Genomic DNA, 19,329 nt, shown 5'->3' with positions numbered 1-19,329 from the left:
TATTTATTTCACTTGGCACTTAACAACATCACTTCATGACACTGTTTTCTACGTTTGAATGTACCAGATTTTTTTAGGTCAGTTGCCACGTCGACAGTGCTGTGTAAATGTGTAATATAAAGTACAGTATTGTGTGAGGTGTTCTTGAAATACCACGTCTCTCTTAAGAAGCCAAGTAGAAAAGTGCCACAGAAACCTTAAAGCAGTTGGATTCTGTCGTTGTGTACTGTTCTGAGTGTGAGCGTTTATTTGTGTTAACTCCTTTACCCTCAAAGTGGCTGTTATCAACACTGTGAAACATCAGTCTGATTTTTACAGATCTAATAGTTTATGTTGTTTTTTAATTTATAATAAAGTAAGCACTGAAGCTGAATCTGAATCTATCTTAAATGTGTTCTCCAAATGATATTATGGCATTGTTATAGCTGTTTTAAGGAGGTAAGAATAAGCAGAATAAAAGAAGATGAAGTTTATTTACCTTTTTCTTTTTATGTTATATAAAAATAGACTGCAGATAATGATGCCTTTACTTACACTATGCTCTGATTTAATAATCAACCTGTTTTAAATCTGTCTTCATTATTCACTGACATCACATACATTAGTCAGTATTTGGTATTTTTGGGTTATATGAAAGAACAAAAGAACAAGCTGAAAGTCCTTCACTCAAACTCTTAAGTAAAAGTGCAGAAATATAAGCAGCACAATGTAATTCAAGCATCAAAAGTAAAAAATACTCATTATGCATCAAATCTGCCCCTGTGAGAGTACAGTATGCTGTCGTACATTATGTTACTAAAGCTTCTTTACTGATGCATTCATCAGGAAGTCAAGTTATCTGCAAAGTTAATTAGACGATACAGCTTTCAAATAACTGTAGTGAAGTAAAAAGATGCAAGATTTCCCTCTTAAGAGGGGTGAAGTAGATGTATAACATTACACAAAATTGAAGCACTCGAGCACCTCACAATTGTACTTGCAGTATTTTGAGTAAATGTGCTTTGTGAGATTCCACCACTGGGTGTGATCCATAATTTTGGTCATTAGCGAGACAGCATCTGACAAAGAGACTATGAGACTATGAGAAAAGTCAGTCATGCACAGAGGAGAGCGACCCCTCCCAGCAACAAATACCTCTTTCAGTAAGTTTATCACAAATCAAATTGTTTTGTTTCTTCCTGCATGAATAAAAATCTTAATGATTGTGTAAACTAGAGCTGCAATAATAGACTGCAGAAAATGAGTCTGCAACTATTTTGATAATTGCATTAATTAGATCATTTTCCAAAGAAAAACGGAACTTCATAAATGCAAGGATTTTAAGCTTTTTGTGTCATACATGATAGTTTACTGAATATCTCTGGATCTTGGACTGTTGAGTGGACAAAATGTGACACTTGAAGATGTCTTCTGAAAGGCATTTTCACTATTTTCAGATATACATACAGTTGAGGGACATGCAAGAGGCAGATTTGAAACTGAATGGACAAGCAGCAGTTGACATATTCTGACTTTCAATCCCAAATATAAATTGGATCCTGCACCACACTCCCACAATGCAACTTGATGGCTTATTTGTACCTTTTAGACTGCCTGCTAAATATCAACAGCTTTCAAACTCCTTTGGAACGCAGGCTTTCTATTAAACATTGGGGGCTTTCCAATTTAAGATTATGCCAGTGTCGACACTTTTCTCAGACTTTACAGGACTCCTCCACAGAGACACAGAAGATATTTTAAGGAATAAGGTTATTGCTTTTATGTGCATCAGTCATTTCTGGCTTCACATTCAAATATTACACAGTGTGAATTCACCCTCAGATCAGAATAAAAACCTCTGCGTGTCTTCTGTTATAACACTGTGACTCTGTGAACACAAGACAGCTGTCAGTTTGATAGAGCAGCTCCTGCACTGAACTGTTTATTGCACATAATGTGTGATCTCAGTTTAAATTTAGAACATTGATATGAAGCTTTAGACAAGTAGGATCAGTGAATAATTATCTCGATCACTCATGTTGAGATCGTTCACACTGATGGAACATCATTCCAGTAATAAGAAAAGAGACGCCTGGTTGTTCTATATAATCAAATGTAGATGAAAAATGTGACAGGTGGAAAGTAACAGAGTTTTTCAAACAAGATAGGCACTCCATGTGCGCGAAATATAAAAACATGGAACAGTGAAGAAGGAAATATTAAAAAGCTGTAATTGCAGTGGTAAATCATTACTTGGCCAATATAGACCCAGAGAATAACATAATGACAAGTGAAACAAATTGAAAATAATGAAAATACTAAATAAATAAAAACATGAGATGAAATTACACAGAAATGTATACATGTACACCATAAATGGAAAATTGCTTCCCATACATCGCACATTATCAGGTTTATAGGTAATTTTTAAATTAGATTTATAGATTATTTTAAATTTGGAGTGTCTGGATTACCTTTTATTGTGTGAAAAATTCCTACAGTATTGGAGATTATATGGAAATATATGTTAATATTTCTGACAGAGCAGGATCATAGTGCAGCTGCAGAATGTAGTTTGAAAAGTTAGGTTTATTTTAAATAGGGTTAAATAGAGTCTTAATGTGTTGAAGAGAAAAAGTCCCTGAGTGCTGTTGAGCTAAGATAAAAATAGATATCTAAAATTTCTTCTGTATTTTAACTCTGATGCCTTTTCAAGTGCAAATCACCAAACACATTATTACTGGATCAGATTGTGAGCTTACTGTCATGCCTCCGCGTCATTGATTTGCATCTATATATTTTTTAAATCTTCAACTATATTTTTCAGCTTCAGTTGCCCCCTCCTGTGTTTTGGTAGATTATAGCTGAACAAATGTATTTAATATGTAACGTAGGCTGCAGCCTGATTCACAGTCAGAATTCACCACTTTATCATCCATTAAGGAAATGATAGTCTGGTAAATGATTAATTAATAGACAACACTTAATAAAACGTTGTTGTTTTATCTTACTGACACTTTTCCTTGTTCTGCCAAAGATAAAACATGTACCGTCCACATACACATGCATTAATATCTCTCAGGCTCTGCCTTTTATTTACCATGTACCAGCTTGCCATAGTGACTCATAGTGTCTGGGCCTTCGTTGATGGTGGCTTTTTTTCATTCATGAAACGTCTACGGCTTAACACTTATCAGAGTTCAAGTTTCCAGTTTAAATAAATAAAATAAACCCCTGTGAGTCTTCAATTTGTGATACAGTATGTTGTTGCTCTCTTTTGTGTAGATTTTCATCTTACTGAATTTCTGCTGATTTCCACTAGATGGCCTTGCAGTTGCGAGGATGAGAGAAGTGTGCTTTGGTCCATATGTAGAAGCCATAGACTGTATGGTAGAAGCTCAATTCAAGACAATATCAATAAATGATTGTACCGTAAATCAGAGATGAGAGTGCCCACCAAAAAGTGGAATAGCTACACTCACCGCACAGGCTGTGTGTACATAGATCTTGCGTGGTCAACAATTTCAACAAATTCAATATTAAAATTATCTTAAGGCATTTTTCAGTCATCGTTAATATATTTCAGTTAATTGTCTGATTCGTCTTTGCCATCATTTCAGGGGGTGTATCGCTGCATGTTGCTTTGAGGATCGCAAGATGGTTGAAAACACTGTAGTTCATGAAATCAAAGATATTTTTTTAGGATGACTTGGATAATATTTACTTTGCATGGAGGGTGGAGCAAAGACATTCCAGTAACTGTATTTTCTTCTGTTCAAACGAGAACAAGTTGTGCTTTTCTTCTCGTCTCTGTTAAAGTTGAGCTTATACAGCAGCATGTATCTTGTGAGTCGCTGAAGTAGACCGTCTGATCTGTTTGTTGGGTGTTTCTCTTTAATTCTGCGGCATCTCTCTCGCTGTATGCGGGCCTGGTTTCGGTGGAGGAGGGCGGGCCGCGAGCACAATGAGCAGATCCCGGACACTAAACTACTGATGCGACGTATGCGGAGGATGGACTTGGGATGATTTCTGCACGCAGCTGGCCTAACTTGGTTTGCATTGATTGGATTTAGGAATGGCATGCAGAGGTTCAAGTCTAACATAGGCCCGATGTACTGTCTGGAAAGTGACCTCGGGTAAACCCTCAGAGGATCGGTGGACTTTGGAGAAATTCTGCAAAGGTATTTTTTTGCGCAGCACGGGGAGTGTGGCGCAACGTGAAGGGGATGATCCCAGTCAACTGAGGAGACACGCGACTGAGTGAAGCCACGATTATTAAGGGACACACACACACACACACACACACACACACACACACACACACACACACACACACACACACACACACACACACACAGCCACTGCCCCTGTCTCGCGGTGCAAGATGATGTCACTGATAGATCTGGACGATGATCAGCGATGGGTGCCCACTCATGTCAATGTCACCGTCCTCCGTGCAAGAGGACTGCGAACCAAGGGCAAGCACGGCAGCCGCTACCTCTACACCATCATCCAGGTGGGGAAGGAGAAGTACACCACCGGGCTGGTGGAGAAGGCGGCGGTGCCAGAGTGGAATGAGGAATGCTGCTTCGAGCTGCTGCCGGGCATCCTGGAGGACGGCGGCCGGAGCAACCACCCCTCGGGGAGCGGGGACCTGGTCCTCACGGTCATGCACCGGGTGCTCATAGGGCTTGACGTGTTTCTCGGTCAAACCATCATCCCGCTTGATAAGATCTTTCAGGACGGAATCTGTCCAAGAGATGAGTAGGTGGAGATTGGAGTAATTTTACGCACTGTGCATGACACATGACAGTAAATGAAGGGAAGTCATCACATATAAGATATAAGTAATGTGTCATGTTTTATCCCAGTAAAGGGTTAAGTTAATTCTGTAGCCTACTGGAGGCAGTTAACTTTCCCAAATCTAAATAATTGAATCATAGCAGCTGGCTCTGTTTTGATACTGTCCCCTGCCTCTCAGCCATGTGCTGTAGGCTATCTCCACTCCAAAACACCAGCAGCTGATATCACTGATGATCCTCTGATGATTTCACTGATCAATCAGAGGATGGGCAGATCAGACTCCATTAGTGACATCAGCTGTTTTGTCTGTTTTGCAGGATGACACAGGGTTTAAAAAAACTGACAATGCTTGAACCCTAAATGCATATGGGGTCATAAAATTCTGGCCCTCTGCATAGATATCCATTTGTAGGTTACTTCAGCAGCACATCCCACAATGCAATGCAAAGCAAAAAATGAGATGCAGTTTCAACTGTGGGGCAAGTAATGATTTTAGCAAAACAACAACAACAAAAAACTCAACTCAATCCTTATGAACAATGCACATCCTCCACAACTACACATTGGCTATATACAGTTGGTATTTTACATTTTAAAGTACTATATAACACACTCTCTTTTATCACTGACCAAATTGTGTGTTTATTTGATTAAACCTTACAGAACCTATAGGAAACAATAGGACATTGTGTCATTTTTGAATCCATCTTGAGGTCAATCTAGTATCTAGCTGTGGCTTTTAGAGATGTGTATATCTGCCAAAGTGAGATAGAAACCTCTACTTCCACACTCATATATATCGCAAATGATGTGGTCTATCAACTCCACTTTTGAAAAAGTAGAAAAAAGCGTTGGTCATCCGAGGCCAGAATTCCTCAAAATAATGCAATTATTGTGATGAATTGTGAGCTAGTGCACTATAGTGAGGTAGTTGCACATCAGTAGTGATTCACTATGACTAAATATGTGCAGTTAAGTGTTTACTGTGTGGTTTAGGTTCCCCATATTGAGTAAGAATGTGACTGTCACACACAAACACACACATACAAAGCGATTCAGAGGTCAAATAGACACAAAAGTCTTTACTTCACACAGTCTAATAAACAGTGATAGAAAACAAGTATCTCTTCACTTAGATTAAACATTTGAATTGTGGGAATTTAAGTCCACCACTGGACAGACAGAGTTCATCACCTTTCTTATGCAGTGCATTTGAGTTTTTCTTACTCTGTACAAGCTTCCTCAGATATAGAGCTGCTCTGGGGGTAAAACAAAACCCTGCTGGCTCAGCTGAACCTCCATCACTAAAAGAAAAGAACCACAGTGACTTTGGAAGAAATGATAAACTGAAACCATATGAAAAAGGAAAGAGACAAAGTAGAAAGTGTCAGTAGCAGTTTTTTGGACCTCTCCGCTATATAGTTGATGATATGAGAAAGGTCAGGTGTAACATTAGTCAGTAAAATTAATCACTGATTTGATTTACTGTGCCTTTGTTTACATAATTGACTGTCCAAATTGTTATAAGTGAATTCAATCAAAATACCATTATAGTCCATTAAAATCAAGCCATTCTACATTCTACTTTTGTGACTTCCTAATAATATTTTCCAAAATATACAACAGACATCAACATTTTAGTGAAAAAAATGTATGCTGTTTATAAACATGGACTTTTCTTATAGTTTACCTACAGTATTTTCTACACAATCTGTAATGATTTCCTTTAAATGATCTGTAACCTCAGAGTGACAAACTTAGTAATTAGTGAATAATACGGATGCACACATGTATTTAATATTATATAATATTCAGAATAACTGATTTAGGTATCACAGGAGCCATTTTCCTTTCATATTAGGTACAACAACCTAAACCACATGCAACTTCAGATTAGTCATTTCATGTGTTTTATTAGCTCACTGGATGGAGAATGGCTCTTTGCAGCTCATGAAACAGTCAAACTCAAGATCTCTAGTTGTGACTGAGCTACATACTATAAGCATAAGTTGGACAGGCCATCTTGAAATTCTGACTCTGGCTGAAATCTAATTTGTCTGATCATGAGACTCTGAGCCACTCAGTGACAGTGTGCCACAGGTGATGTAACAGCTCACCAATAATATGTGAGACATTTCCACCACGAGCAGAGTAGAGAAAAGCAATATGGCACATCTGGCTTTAATTGTGGCCTCTCCGCTCTCTCTTCTCTCTCTACGCTCAGTGAAACTCACACTGAAATCCTGCTGTTAGTTTTGGCTCAACAACATTTTCAGCGATCAAATCCAAAGACTAAGGTGGCAGGAATAGAGGGAGGATTTCATTGGTTGACTCAACATATTGTCCGTGTCCACGCCAGGTGTAGGTGGGTGGACCTCCAGGAATTTGGGATGTGATTTCCTGCTCTGGGGCTTGTAGAATAGTTTGTTGTCAAACACAGTGGTCCGACTTTGAACACAAGCCCCCGAGCAGTATTTCCAGATTATGTAATATGTGGAGAGCATTGCCAAAAGGAAATCAATGTTTTTGTTGTTGTTCATTTGGTCTCAGCAGATGTCCTGATAACACATGTAACTTTTGTTTTACACAGATAGCATTACTCTTATGATATTCTGGTCATTTAATTTACTATTATTATTGTACAGCAAACGGTTAAAAGTACAGATGATAAAATGGCCTGACTCAGTTCAAATTAGATTATAGCAAGTTCCTGTTGTGCAGCACATAGAAGACAGAAACACATACATAAAAAACAGAAACAAAACAACAGCAACACATAAACGGCTACACAGATACTACAGAGGAGAGGACATGAGTGGAGTGAGTAAAATGGGGTATGTGAGTTGGGGTCAGTGGTTGCAGGTGTGTCCATCCATCAGATAATGTTTATATGCCTGTTTGAAGTGTGTAGTAGAGGTTATTGCTTTAATGTAATATTGGATGACCTCTAACCATAACCAGTACTGGAATAAGTGAACGCACAATTGATCTGGTGGCGCAATCCTGTCTGGTTTTGTGTACTGTAGAGCAGTACAGTAGGTGTTGGAGGGGAGTTATTATTTTGGATCTGAAAGTGAAATGGCTGGATTATTTGTGTATTTTTGAAAAATCAGTGCATCTGAATGTAAAAATGCTGTGTAGTGGTCAGTCCAAGGGAAGACTGTCATAGATTATAGATGATTAGATTTCAACCAGTGGTGTAAATAGTGAAGATTAGAGGAGAGTTTTGAGTCAAACTCGTGTTGTATTTATTAAGGCTGTAATATATGATTCATCGTCCCCTTGTGGATGTTAACTGCCTCTTTTCTTTTATTGTTCCAGATGGTTCAAGCTCAACTCCAAGGCAGGAAGAAAGGAAAAGGAACGTGGTGAACTTCAGGTGACAGTCCAGTTCACACGCAACAACATGACAGCCAGTATGTTCGATCTCACCATGAAGGACAAACCACGGTCTGCTTTTGGCAAGCTCAAGGATCGTGTCACAGGGAAAAAGAGGTGCGATATGGAGTCTTCCTCGGCCATTGTGCCGGGCCGCTACGCCGCCCTGTCAGGATCCCTCGGGCAGCCGTTTGGACAGGAGAGCGGAGGGGTGGTGGAGTCACGAGATGTGGAAATAGCAGAGGAGAAGAAGAGTAAGGTGAAAGATTTTTTCAAAGGAAGGCTGCGCAAGTCGTCTGACACCAAGTCATGCTCATCGCTGGCTTCAGATAGCAGTGTCTCTTCCATTGCCAGCGATAACCCTGGCCCTCCACCCAGTCTTGGCCTGCTGTCTGATCCTCCCAGCTCCCCCATCTACACAAGTAAAGTGAGAGTGGACACCCACTATGGAGAGGCAGATTTAGCTAAAAAAGGTAGGCTTCGAAACCATTCATGTGCATGGACATGGAAGCTGGTGACTATTGATAAATCACTTTTTACCACAGTGTTTTATAGCAGAGATTTAATTAGAATTAAAGAATAAACATTTGGGGGACAGTATATATATGCAGAAGTACTTTTCACACATCAAATTCTTGCTGTTTACACTGTTATGTAGATCTAAATTGATCACGACACAAGTTTAGAAACCTTGTAGTCACTGTGCAGTAATATAGAAAAATGAGGATGTGATACGTAGAGATGCCTCAAGATTCATCATAGAATTGAATTGTAGTAGAATCGAATCGTGAGGGCAATGAAGATTCACACCACTAGTAGGTAGCACAGGTGAGAACCAAGACTAGAGTTTGCGGTTGATACTAATACCAGTGTTTGAGTTTTGAAAATATGCTAACAATATATCAGCCGACACATTTGCCTTTTTGCATAACACATAAAAACATTTTTGATGATCCATTGATGATCCATTACATTTTATTAAGTCATGGGGTGCTACGTGAACACACAAATGGGTCTACTGTGAATATATATTTGACATTTCTGTACTGCAATATATGGTTACAGCAATACCAATATATGTGCAAGAAGCTAAAATTGGTTGCTAATATAAGCCATGCTGATGTATAAGCAATTTGGTAAACAAGTTGATTTAAGGCAGAACACAACTGCAAGGTATTGAATATCATTCTCCTCAAACAGTGTATAGATTCAATCACCTCCTTCAGATTTATTAGTGTACAGAATGTTAACATGGAGCATTTTATCTTGTTCTTCACAACCAATTTCTTTCCTCTAACAGTGCTCACCAGCCAGCACACCACAAAGGTCTTGACACACAAGCGAGCCTTCAGCGATGAAGCTAGCAAGATCACAACAGCCTTCCCTCGAGCGAATACTACAGTGGAGTCTCTCAAGGGTCAAACCATGACTCAGTCCAAGTCTTCCTTGTGTATAAATGGAAGTCACGTCTATGACTCCGAGCCATCAACTCCAAAGAGCTCAGGCACCCTCCCGTCCAAGCTGGTCCTGCTAGAGAAATGCTCCCCGCTCTCTCGTTCTCTGCAGAACCTCACCAAGCGAAGTGAAGACAGAGGTTCCTTTGCTGAGGGCCGACGCTGGTCCTTTGACAAGATGAAGAAAGACGAAAAGGAGGAAGAAAAGGAATCCCAGACGTCATCTTTCTCAATTCAGGAAGCCCAGACAGGGGGTCAGTCTATGCAGGCAGCGATGCCAACCCTCTCCTCTGTGGCTGATTCATCCGACAAAGGGAGGAAACTTAGAAAGACGTTATTCTCTGGAGGGAGGAGTGATTCTCTCCCGGCTAAGACAGATGTGAACCAGGCTGGTGCTGCATCTGAAGGGAGGCTCAAAGGCTGGTTTGGCTCCGGTGACTCCCAGAACAAACCAAGGTGAGTCAGGGTCATTGACAGGCTCGCCTCTGGGCGTGTTTGATGAATGTACTTCCTGTCCAGAAACAACAACAGGCACATGGGAGGCCTGTATTCAGTTGGGTTCCCTGAGTTCAGTGTTTGCTCTGCTACCTGCTCATTTGAAAATGGAATTGATTTAGCTCATACTTTTTCCATTTTACAACCATGCTGTATCATCATCTCATACTATGTTTTCCTCAAATAGCAATTTTATTTTTCAGTGTGTCTATTTTTTCCTGTAAAAGATGCAATGTCACTGTGGTGTAGAAAAAAATGCCGAAAGGATGTGGCAAGAATCATTCCATGTTGATATGAGCTCACCCAACAGATTAGCTGCCAGTGCAGATGGTCCAGAATGGCTACGATGCATTATTTATTTTCTGCTTGATTATTTTGCAAATGTGCTTTGCTTCTTTGATTTCATTTGTGTTGTTGTTTCCATAATTATATAATTTGGCCACTTTTATATTTACTGATGTTTAAAGACTGACGTTAAGGCGAGCACAAATGTCCCACTTTTTTGTGGAATATCAACTAATATTTTGGTTGTCTTTTCTGTTTGTCTAAGAAAGATGTTCCCCATTTGGTAACATGGCACGTCATTAACTAAGAGGACTATTGTGCCCTATTTTCCTCCACAGGCTGGAAGTTTCTCCTAAGGTAGAAAGCAGCTCAGATGTATCCCCTCCCTTCCCTCCTCACTCCCCTGTACCCCCTCACTGCTCCTCTCCTTCTACCTCCCCCACCGGTCATGCCTCACCCAATGACGGGAATCACACTAATCCCATCACCCCCCCCTCCAACCCTTTCCTCCCACGTTTGCAGCGCAACCCCTTTTTTGAGGAGCTCATAGCTGAAGAGTCGCAGAGGTCGCCTCCTTACGCGCCTTGCTCCTCTTCTGGCTCATCCCCGTTTCATTACACTACTCTGCCCTCGCAGCCCTGCACTCCCAGCTCTGCTCATGATGTTAATGCTACAAATATGGCTTCCATAAAGCGTGAGCGCCCCAGGCCAGTAGCTAGGCAGATATCTCTTCCTGCGTTACTACCCAAAGCGACACCGCATAACTCCCCCAACCACTCCACCCCTCACTGCATGTCGGAGAGTGCAGGAGAATGGGAGGACTCTTTTGATGCTTTTGCCTCTAGCAGGCTCAACTCACCTAAAGGAAGTCTTTCTCAGAGGCAACTGAATACCAGCCCAACATCCCCTAATAGCCATAGTTATCTTCCAGTTAACAACAATAATCACACACAAGAGCTACAAAAATGTGAAGAGGAGCCTCCACCTTTGCCTCCAAGGAGACTTTTAAGGACTCCAGTGAATGAAATATTCTCTGATGGTTGGCTGCACAGAGGTCAAGAGCTAGCTGTCCATAAAGAAGCTTGCCTCCTGTCACAGACCGGTGCAGCATCACTGCAGCGTGGAAAAGAAGGAGAATGCAAAAGAAACACACCGAGTGTATCACCAGACCCCAACACCAGCAGCGAGACCTCCGATTCTCTCAATGGTAACTCCCAACCGTCCACAAACGTTACTTCACCGGGTTGTTTGTCTGAAGAAAAGATCAAAAAGTTCAAATATGAACCCCTGGAAGATGAGACTGACTGCTGGGGAGGGATGTTGTTTGAGCAAGACTTGTATGGGCGTGTATGCAGAGGAAACTATGTACTGCCCAAAGTTAACAATCATCATTTGTCATTGAAAACGGAGGAGACCGCTGGAAATAAAAATGCATGTCAGGACTCAGGACCAAAAATGTTTCTTGATAGTGAGGTGACTGTTGCTGATCTTTTGAAGTTATCATCTGCTGCTCCCCCTCAGTCAGGTGTTATTTCCACTCCAGTAGAAGAGATAGAATGTTCCACCATTAATCCAGCTGAAACCATATGCAAAAACAATAACATGTCTTTCTCACTAACCTTAGGAGATCTGAACATGAATGTGAATAATTTAGATTTTAGTTTCATTGATTCGGATGGATCCTCTCAGTCAGAGGTGGTTGATACTCTCAAAGGCCTCAACAGTTTAGTGCCACAAGAATCACAGATAGCAGATATTTACCAGCAGGAGACCACAGTGACCACACCTGAAGATATGTTCACTTTAAAGGACACCTACATACCGGATATGAACTCTTCCTTCGAAATATCTGCATTGTCTAATAAACTATGCAAAGTCTCTCCAGTTTGTCAAGGGAACTGCCAAGATTGTCGATGCGAGCTAAATAACGTGGCACCGCAGTGTAATTCCAGGGTGATCAGCAGGGAGATTGCTACTTTGTCATCACAGAATCGAACATCTAATCCCCCTGAAGATAAAACAAGAAATGTTGATGATCTTAAAAAGAAAGAAGACTGCGATGATAACGGAAACCCACAAGCTAAGCTAGCCAGACTTCAGCGGGCAGACTCGATGTCAGGGGTGGTTAGTGCGCGTTTCAGACCAAAAGGAGTGTCCAGGGCAAACAGCAGTGGCAGTCTAAACACCCAAAACAAAAGTGGAGAAAGAGAGTTTGAACAGTTGTTGTCCCTTGTTAAAAATATTTCAGAAGTCAGTGAAGGACCATTGTCTTATCAGCCCACTAAATCAGCTCTTTCTTCCTTACTCGGATTAGATAAACAGGCAAATTCTCTTGTAGACGCCACAGGCAAAGACCAAAAATATCACGATGAGTTGAATACAACATCACAAATATATTCGAAAGATGACACATCTTCACTCTTAACAGGAAAACCCTTTGCGATCAGTTTTGAAGACCTTCATGCAAAAGTAGCCCCCAACCTGAGAACCCCTTCAAAGTCAAAGATTGGGCAATCTTTGCAAGAGCCTGAACCCTCTTCTCCCATCCCCTCCGCACTCTCCCTGTCAGCTGATGCACAGGATAAGCTCCACCCTACCCCTGTCTGTTGCCCCTCCATACATCCCTCAAGCGTGGGGCTGCCCAGTGCTGGAGCCAGTACTTCTCTGGCTATGGCCCCCTACACCTCCTCCTCTTCCTCCTACTCTACCACCTTCACCACTGACCAGCCCCTGGTCGATGCACGGCACTCACTTTTGCCTGAGGAGACACAGCCAGCTAGCAACCTGCCCCATCAGGAGAGCAGGTGAGAACCCTCACACTAGGATACGCATTAAACTCCTCTTTAGACATACATAGGTGCTTACCGTCTGTAAAAACAGATTTCCACATACACTGCAAATCATGCAAATGGAATTTTATTGTTGTTGTTTTGGTTGCTCTGATACCTTTGTTTACTGCTGGCCTGGCTTGTTTGTTGTTGAATGCATTTATGCCATCATAGGTTCTGTCTTTGCATCCAAATCCAGTTGGATGATACTTTCCGTGCACTGTTCTTGCCTTTACATCACATTTATGTTACTCATCTCATGTTTCAATTCCTTGTTGGCTAATGTAATTTTGTTTTCCTTCCACTTTGTTCTGCCTTAACGTAGCTACTTCCACTGCTGCTTTGACCACCTGCTACATTACGTCCAGATAGTCTGATATCTAGATATAATAAATGAAAGCTAATGGTCATTTCTCCCATAGGAGTATATTTTACCACTAGAAAATGTGATTTCACATCATGAGATGGCAATTTTGTTCAAAATGTATGTCTAAGTCACTATAATTGTAATTATACACTTATGTCTTCCCAAGAATCCCTGTGCATATGAAACATATAGTTAAGAATAAGTAGACAACATGCCAGGAATTATAGATATTTATTGTGTCAGAGCTGTTCAGGGGACATAAAATGTCAGTGGTGCCCCTCGGTTACACACACTAAAAACTACTTGTGTTAAAATTGTATCCAGTTTGGGTCAAGATAGAGCAAACCCAGAAAGCTGCTGAAGACAAAGTGTTGTTTGACCCAGTTTTAATGTTATTTTTTATTTTACTCTTGGGTTATTTACCCAAATAAAACTTGTTATAATCTATTCTTCTCTTTTTAAACCTACAATTCACAGTTTGTTATTGATTCTGATAACTTGTGTGTCTCTTGAATGTCATACACATCCGATATACAGATAAAACTTGTGTGTAACACTGGGTCAAAATAACAGGTTGCTCCTGGGTAAAGTTAACCCAATGTTGTATTAGTGCTATATTGACCCAAACTGGGTAAACATTGAAACTAGTGATTTTTAGTGTGCATCACAGAAAACAAATTATAAAGGTTCACATTCAGGTATTTACCGACTATTTGTTACTATGATGTTAGTACATGTACAAACTGCCAGAGGGATCAAAGTCACTACTGCTCAGCCACGTTTGAAGGTATTAATAATAACAGCAACAAGAAAACAATGGAAAGTGTTTGGTTCTTCTGCTGTGATCACAGAGAAGATTTAATATGAATTCTAGTCTTTATTTTCTTTTTCTAAGTACTCTAAGTATGTGTTCCCCCTCAACAGTATCACATCCCCCAGGAGCATAGTGGCATTTAATTTACATTAAACTGAACACATTTTCAATATGGCTTCAATTAACAGCAAATACTAGAGCTAAAATTACAAAACTTGCCTGGTTCCAGTTTGTAAGATGTGAAGATTTGCTGATTTTTTCTTTGTCAAGTATAACAGTACACTGAATATCTTTGTGTTTCTGACTGTTGGTTGAACAATATAAGAATACTGAACAGCTGGCATGTTTTCACTATTTTCTCAAAATTCAATAGACTATGCTATTAGTCAATCAATCAATCAAAAATAATAGCAGTTGATGTACGTAGTTGCAGCCCTAATACAAATTATCCTCACTCGTCTTTTATGAGGTGTAAGGTCAGATTTTTTTCTAATGCTTTGATATCTGGAGTTTTTCAGGGAGCACATGTGGAGGTCATTAATATCAGCTGAATGAAGTGAAATACAGTAACCAGCCATCATCTCGCCATCTAGGACGCAGTGTGTTTTAGTTAGTAGGAAACAGTTTAACTTTTAGACTTACTGTACAGTAAGTACAGTAAACTTATCTGTGTTGAAGTGCTAGTGCTGACCTCTTTACTTTGCAGACCCCATCCAGTGAAGCCATTAACCTCAAGCCAATCAGAGAAGAAGGACGGTCGTTCAGTTCTGGAGAAACTCAAGTCTACCATCCACCCTGGGCGCACCGCCCACCAGGCCGTAGCTGAACCTGAGAGAAGTCAGGTACTGTGCAACAAAAAAAGTCCTTTATGAGCACTTTATAACCTTCTACACACATTATAAATAACCTTTTTTAGCTGATTGGGACATGAGAGTTTTTTTAAAATCCATTATAGAAACTGTAATAAACAATAATGTTTTATGTATCTATGTATCTGTAAATATGTTGGTTTAAGTTAAGTTGTCACCATAATAACACACAACCACCACAGGAAGAGTCCACCAGCAAAAACAGTGAAAGTGTGCAGCTCTTACCAGCTCCCTGTCAGACTGAGGTTACTTCCAACACTGAAGAGAGAAATGCTGATCCCATTACTCCTCTCAACTGTGACATAATTCTTTGGCCTGAATAAAGCTTTGTAGGTTGCACCATCTTCAGTCGAACCTGAAAATGAACAGAAGTGAAGTATTACTGCCTTTTTGATACCTTTAACAATTATATGGACTTTTGAGGGGGTTTTCTATTTTTAGCACTGCAGGCATTTCTTAAATGTTATGGGTCAAGACAACATTTGCACCTGATGAACATCTAGCAGGGAATCAAAATGTGTCTCTCTTCAAGCAAATACATATGTTTACATGAAGGAGTAATTAAACCTATATAAGACGTTAAATAGACTAAATAGATTAATAATTAGATGAAAGGAAGAAAAACAGATACAGTAAGAAGAAGAAAACAAACTAAAACACACCAAAAGGTGTTCAGTGTTTTTTCAGTGCTTTCATCAACAGATCATGAGCTCCCCTTTTTCAAATAAAATAAAATAAAACTTATTCACATTGTGTCTCAGTGAAAAATCGTTCATCTGGGCTAATCTAACAACATTACAAAAGACACAAAATGAAATTGGTTGTTTGACAGCTCTGTATTTGATGTTTTAACACCAAAAACAGCCAAGATTGAAAAATTGTCGCTTAATGGTTGAGTGAAATTGGGGATGATTAGAGTTGGTGTGCAGGCTACCATTAGCATGTCACCTATTGGCAAAAAGGATCCGAAAGTTGCGATTAATTTTCAAAAATTCTCCATAAAACGCAGTTTGAGACTCTATTATTAACATGTCATACTAAATCACAGAAAGCCATTAGGTCTGCAGACTATTTAGTGCTTCTATGAGCATTTATCAACAGCAGCTGTGCACATGGTGTTATTGTAATAAATACACTGCAGGAGCATGGATGTTTGGATGACTTCATTGTTTCCTGTGACTCACTTAAATTGTACCACCTGCAACTGAAAATTAGCCTGTTTCCTTTTCCAGCTAGTCATGGTAAAACGTTTGATATTCAAGTAAGTTAGACATTTTAATCACAAATGGGAAATTAGATTAGTTGGATGAGGAGATTGTTTTTTTAATTTGTCCATTAAATTAAGTATGAAACTACAGCCAGTTGAGGCTTAGTTTAGCTTAGCTTAGCATAAAGGCTGAAAGCAAGAGGCAACATTGATTTATTTATTTATAAGGATGATGCACATTAATAACATTTCAATCAAGAGAGACAAGTACATGAGCAAAGATAACTGTTTATTGTAAAGATTATATTAATAATTAGTCATGTCAAAAGTCTTTGGTGTTTAGACTCTACAGTGACATTTTGTAATCGAGGGAAGGTCGACGATGAGTCCAGAACAGCAGCAAAATAAAATCTCCCATGCTGTCCAAACACTGGTGGTGGCAGCTGATGACTTCCAATGATGCTGACAAGGTTGATGAGGTTGAATCTGCATGGTTAGATGGTGATGGGCAGGTGGTGGGGCGGACAAAACGACAGCATGAAAGCAGTAAAGGCAGAGAGAGGGGGACAGCCACAAGATGATAGTCTGACAATGTGTCGCTGTGCTATTGGATAGACGTGATCAGGTGATGTGAACAGCTGACAACTCAAATAGATAACCCATACAACATTTCTGATTGAACTATTTCTTGTAGCTCTAATTCTTTAAATGAGTCGGTGTGAGTCAGCTAGCCAGTTTTCAACTACAGTCCTTTGGTGAGATGTTAAATTAAGTGATGGTTAAAGCATGTTGCTAGCCTGACTAGCCTAATGTTATATCTTGTTTGTTTAATCTGTACTATGTATATTTGGACAGAGCCAAGATAGATGTTTCTGCCTGCTTTCAGCCTTTATGCTAACTTAAGCTAACTAGCTGCTAGCTCCAGCTTCATATTGAAGTGACAAATATAAGAGTTTTATCAAACTTCTCATCTACTGTATCTCTCCACAAGAAAGTGAGTAAGCGTACTCCCCACATTCTCAAACTATACATTTAATTGTGACATTTACAGACCAGTTTTAACACACCTGCATGTGGTTTCCTGTATACTCACACTGTTGCCATCCTCTCTGCTGCAGGAGGTGACAGTGGATAACTCTGCCCATTACCAGCACCTGACCAACATGGAGCTGATCTCCCTGCTGTTGCAGCAGGAGATGGACATGCAGAAACAGCAGGCGGCCTCCGAGCAGCAGGGGGCACAGCTGGAGAAATGTGGGGCCGAGCTGAAAAAGGTCAAGGCGCAGGTTCGTGACTTAGAGGACTACATTGATAACCTTTTGTTGCGGATCATGGAGCAGACACCCACGCTGCTTCAAGTGCGCACTCGACATAAGTGACAACAGTACCAGGGTGTGTACAGTGTACTGCACATGATGTATGATCGGTGACCTCTAGAATAGTGTTTCCTTGATTAGTTGTACATGTGAGTGGGTGATAAACAGGGTAATTATTTCAGATTGGGAAACACTCTAGAGGCAGGTACAATCAAGTCAAACAAGTGCTCCACAAATCTGGATCTCACAACCATCCAGGTCTTGTCACTGCTAATACTGCCCTGTTGATGTAAACACAAAATTACCTGACATGCATGCTGGTCCCAATTTGGCACGATCAAAAAACAACAAGTACTAAGAGAGAAGCTTTCATCAAAGCAGATGCAAATAATTATTTCAGCCATGCTTGCTAGAATAATTTAAGATAGTCAGCTGTTGTCAATTTAAAATTCAAACTCATTGCTTTTTACATAAAATGCATTAAAGAAAACAGGCAGTAGGAAACACTTTTTTTCTTGGAAGTACTGAGGAAGAGTTAATATGGTGAAATAGGATCTCAAGTTACCTTTAAAATGCAATCTTGGCATTAGAGCTGTTATGTAAAAGAAAAACATTTTTTTCCACAATATTTTCAAACAAACAGCTTAATGAAAATGTCATGTACGCAAAGGTTAACTTGAGCTATTTTGAAGTAGTGTTTAAGAAATGCTACAAAAAAATAGCAACACGTTCTTAAATGCTGCTCTGCAAGGTGTGAAAACTATACAAAGAAGACGTTTCTGCATTAAAGTTGCTGTGTGATCATTAAAATAACAATATTTATGTCTCTGCCAGAAAAGATTCAAGAAGATGTCGACTTATTGTTTGCATTTTGTTTCTTTGTTTTGTTTTTATTTTTTATGTAATGCTTCCTTCCTTAAACGCTCCCCTCCAATTGCAAACTAAGCCATCAAGAATGTTTGAGTATATTTTATGTTTTTTGTCCATTATGCATTTTTTTGTTGTTGTTGAAATAGCAACCTGCTACTGTAGGAATAAAGCGCTGATGCAGTAAATAAGAGTATAATAAGTTATTTCTATAAAATACTTTTGTCATGATAATATATTCTCTAATGCCACACTAGTACCACTGTAGCTACTTGCAATGCTTTACATGACCGCAGTACTGTACTGTAATAAAATAAAGTGCACATGAACTAAAGAAAGTTTCTGACTTATCATTGAGCAGTCTTCAGTAAGATTGCTACTAATGGACAACAACCTGCTCACTGAAGAATATCTGCTGTAGCAACACTTATTTCTCTCCACTAGAGAGCACTCCTCCATCATGGATTCTGTCCTCTCTTTGCACACTTTGATTTATCAGATCCACTACATATTTAAATTTATGGCCCCATAGACCACATCTCATTTCATATCTCATTTATTGGAGATAATGTTATAAATGAAGTGAACATATTGTCTGTGCACTGCTACGCTACTTTCCGCTGCTGTCTCACATTTTTACACAGATTAGTTCATACATGACTGGAAT

At 39.8% G+C, this 19,329-nt stretch overlaps 1 protein-coding gene across 1 annotated transcript; it reads left to right on the top strand.

Annotated features, from left to right (window-relative positions):
- The first annotated feature begins 3,934 nt into the window (after positions 1-3,934).
- Positions 3,935-18,975, top strand: rab11fip5b (RAB11 family interacting protein 5b (class I)). Its single transcript, XM_062425033.1, has 6 exons — positions 3,935-4,743; positions 8,104-8,633; positions 9,461-10,070; positions 10,733-13,198; positions 15,110-15,245; positions 17,598-18,975. Exons 1-6 carry the CDS (start codon positions 4,364-4,366, stop codon positions 17,856-17,858), a joined length of 4,383 nt encoding a protein of 1,460 aa, XP_062281017.1. The 5' UTR covers positions 3,935-4,363; the 3' UTR covers positions 17,859-18,975.
- Positions 18,976-19,329: the final 354 nt, after the last annotated feature.

Source organism: Scomber scombrus, chromosome 9, assembly GCF_963691925.1.
Source record: "Scomber scombrus chromosome 9, fScoSco1.1, whole genome shotgun sequence".
NCBI lineage: Eukaryota > Metazoa > Chordata > Actinopteri > Scombriformes > Scombridae > Scomber > Scomber scombrus.
The sequence above is the reverse complement of the archived record's forward strand: the minus strand, read 5'-3'. Positions and strand labels throughout refer to the sequence as shown.

What these genes read in the sequence shown, in the direction of transcription:
- rab11fip5b (XM_062425033.1), top strand. Translation starts at nt 4,364, where the DNA reads ATGATGTCACTGATAGATCTGGACGATGATCAGCGATGGGTGCCCACT. An exon ending in CTGCCCCATCAGGAGAGCAG is followed by an intron (nt 13,199 to 15,109) that starts GTGAGAACCCTC and finishes TTTACTTTGCAG; the next exon opens with ACCCCATCCAGTGAAGCCAT. An exon ending in CTGAACCTGAGAGAAGTCAG is followed by an intron (nt 15,246 to 17,597) that starts GTACTGTGCAAC and finishes TCTCTGCTGCAG; the next exon opens with GAGGTGACAGTGGATAACTC.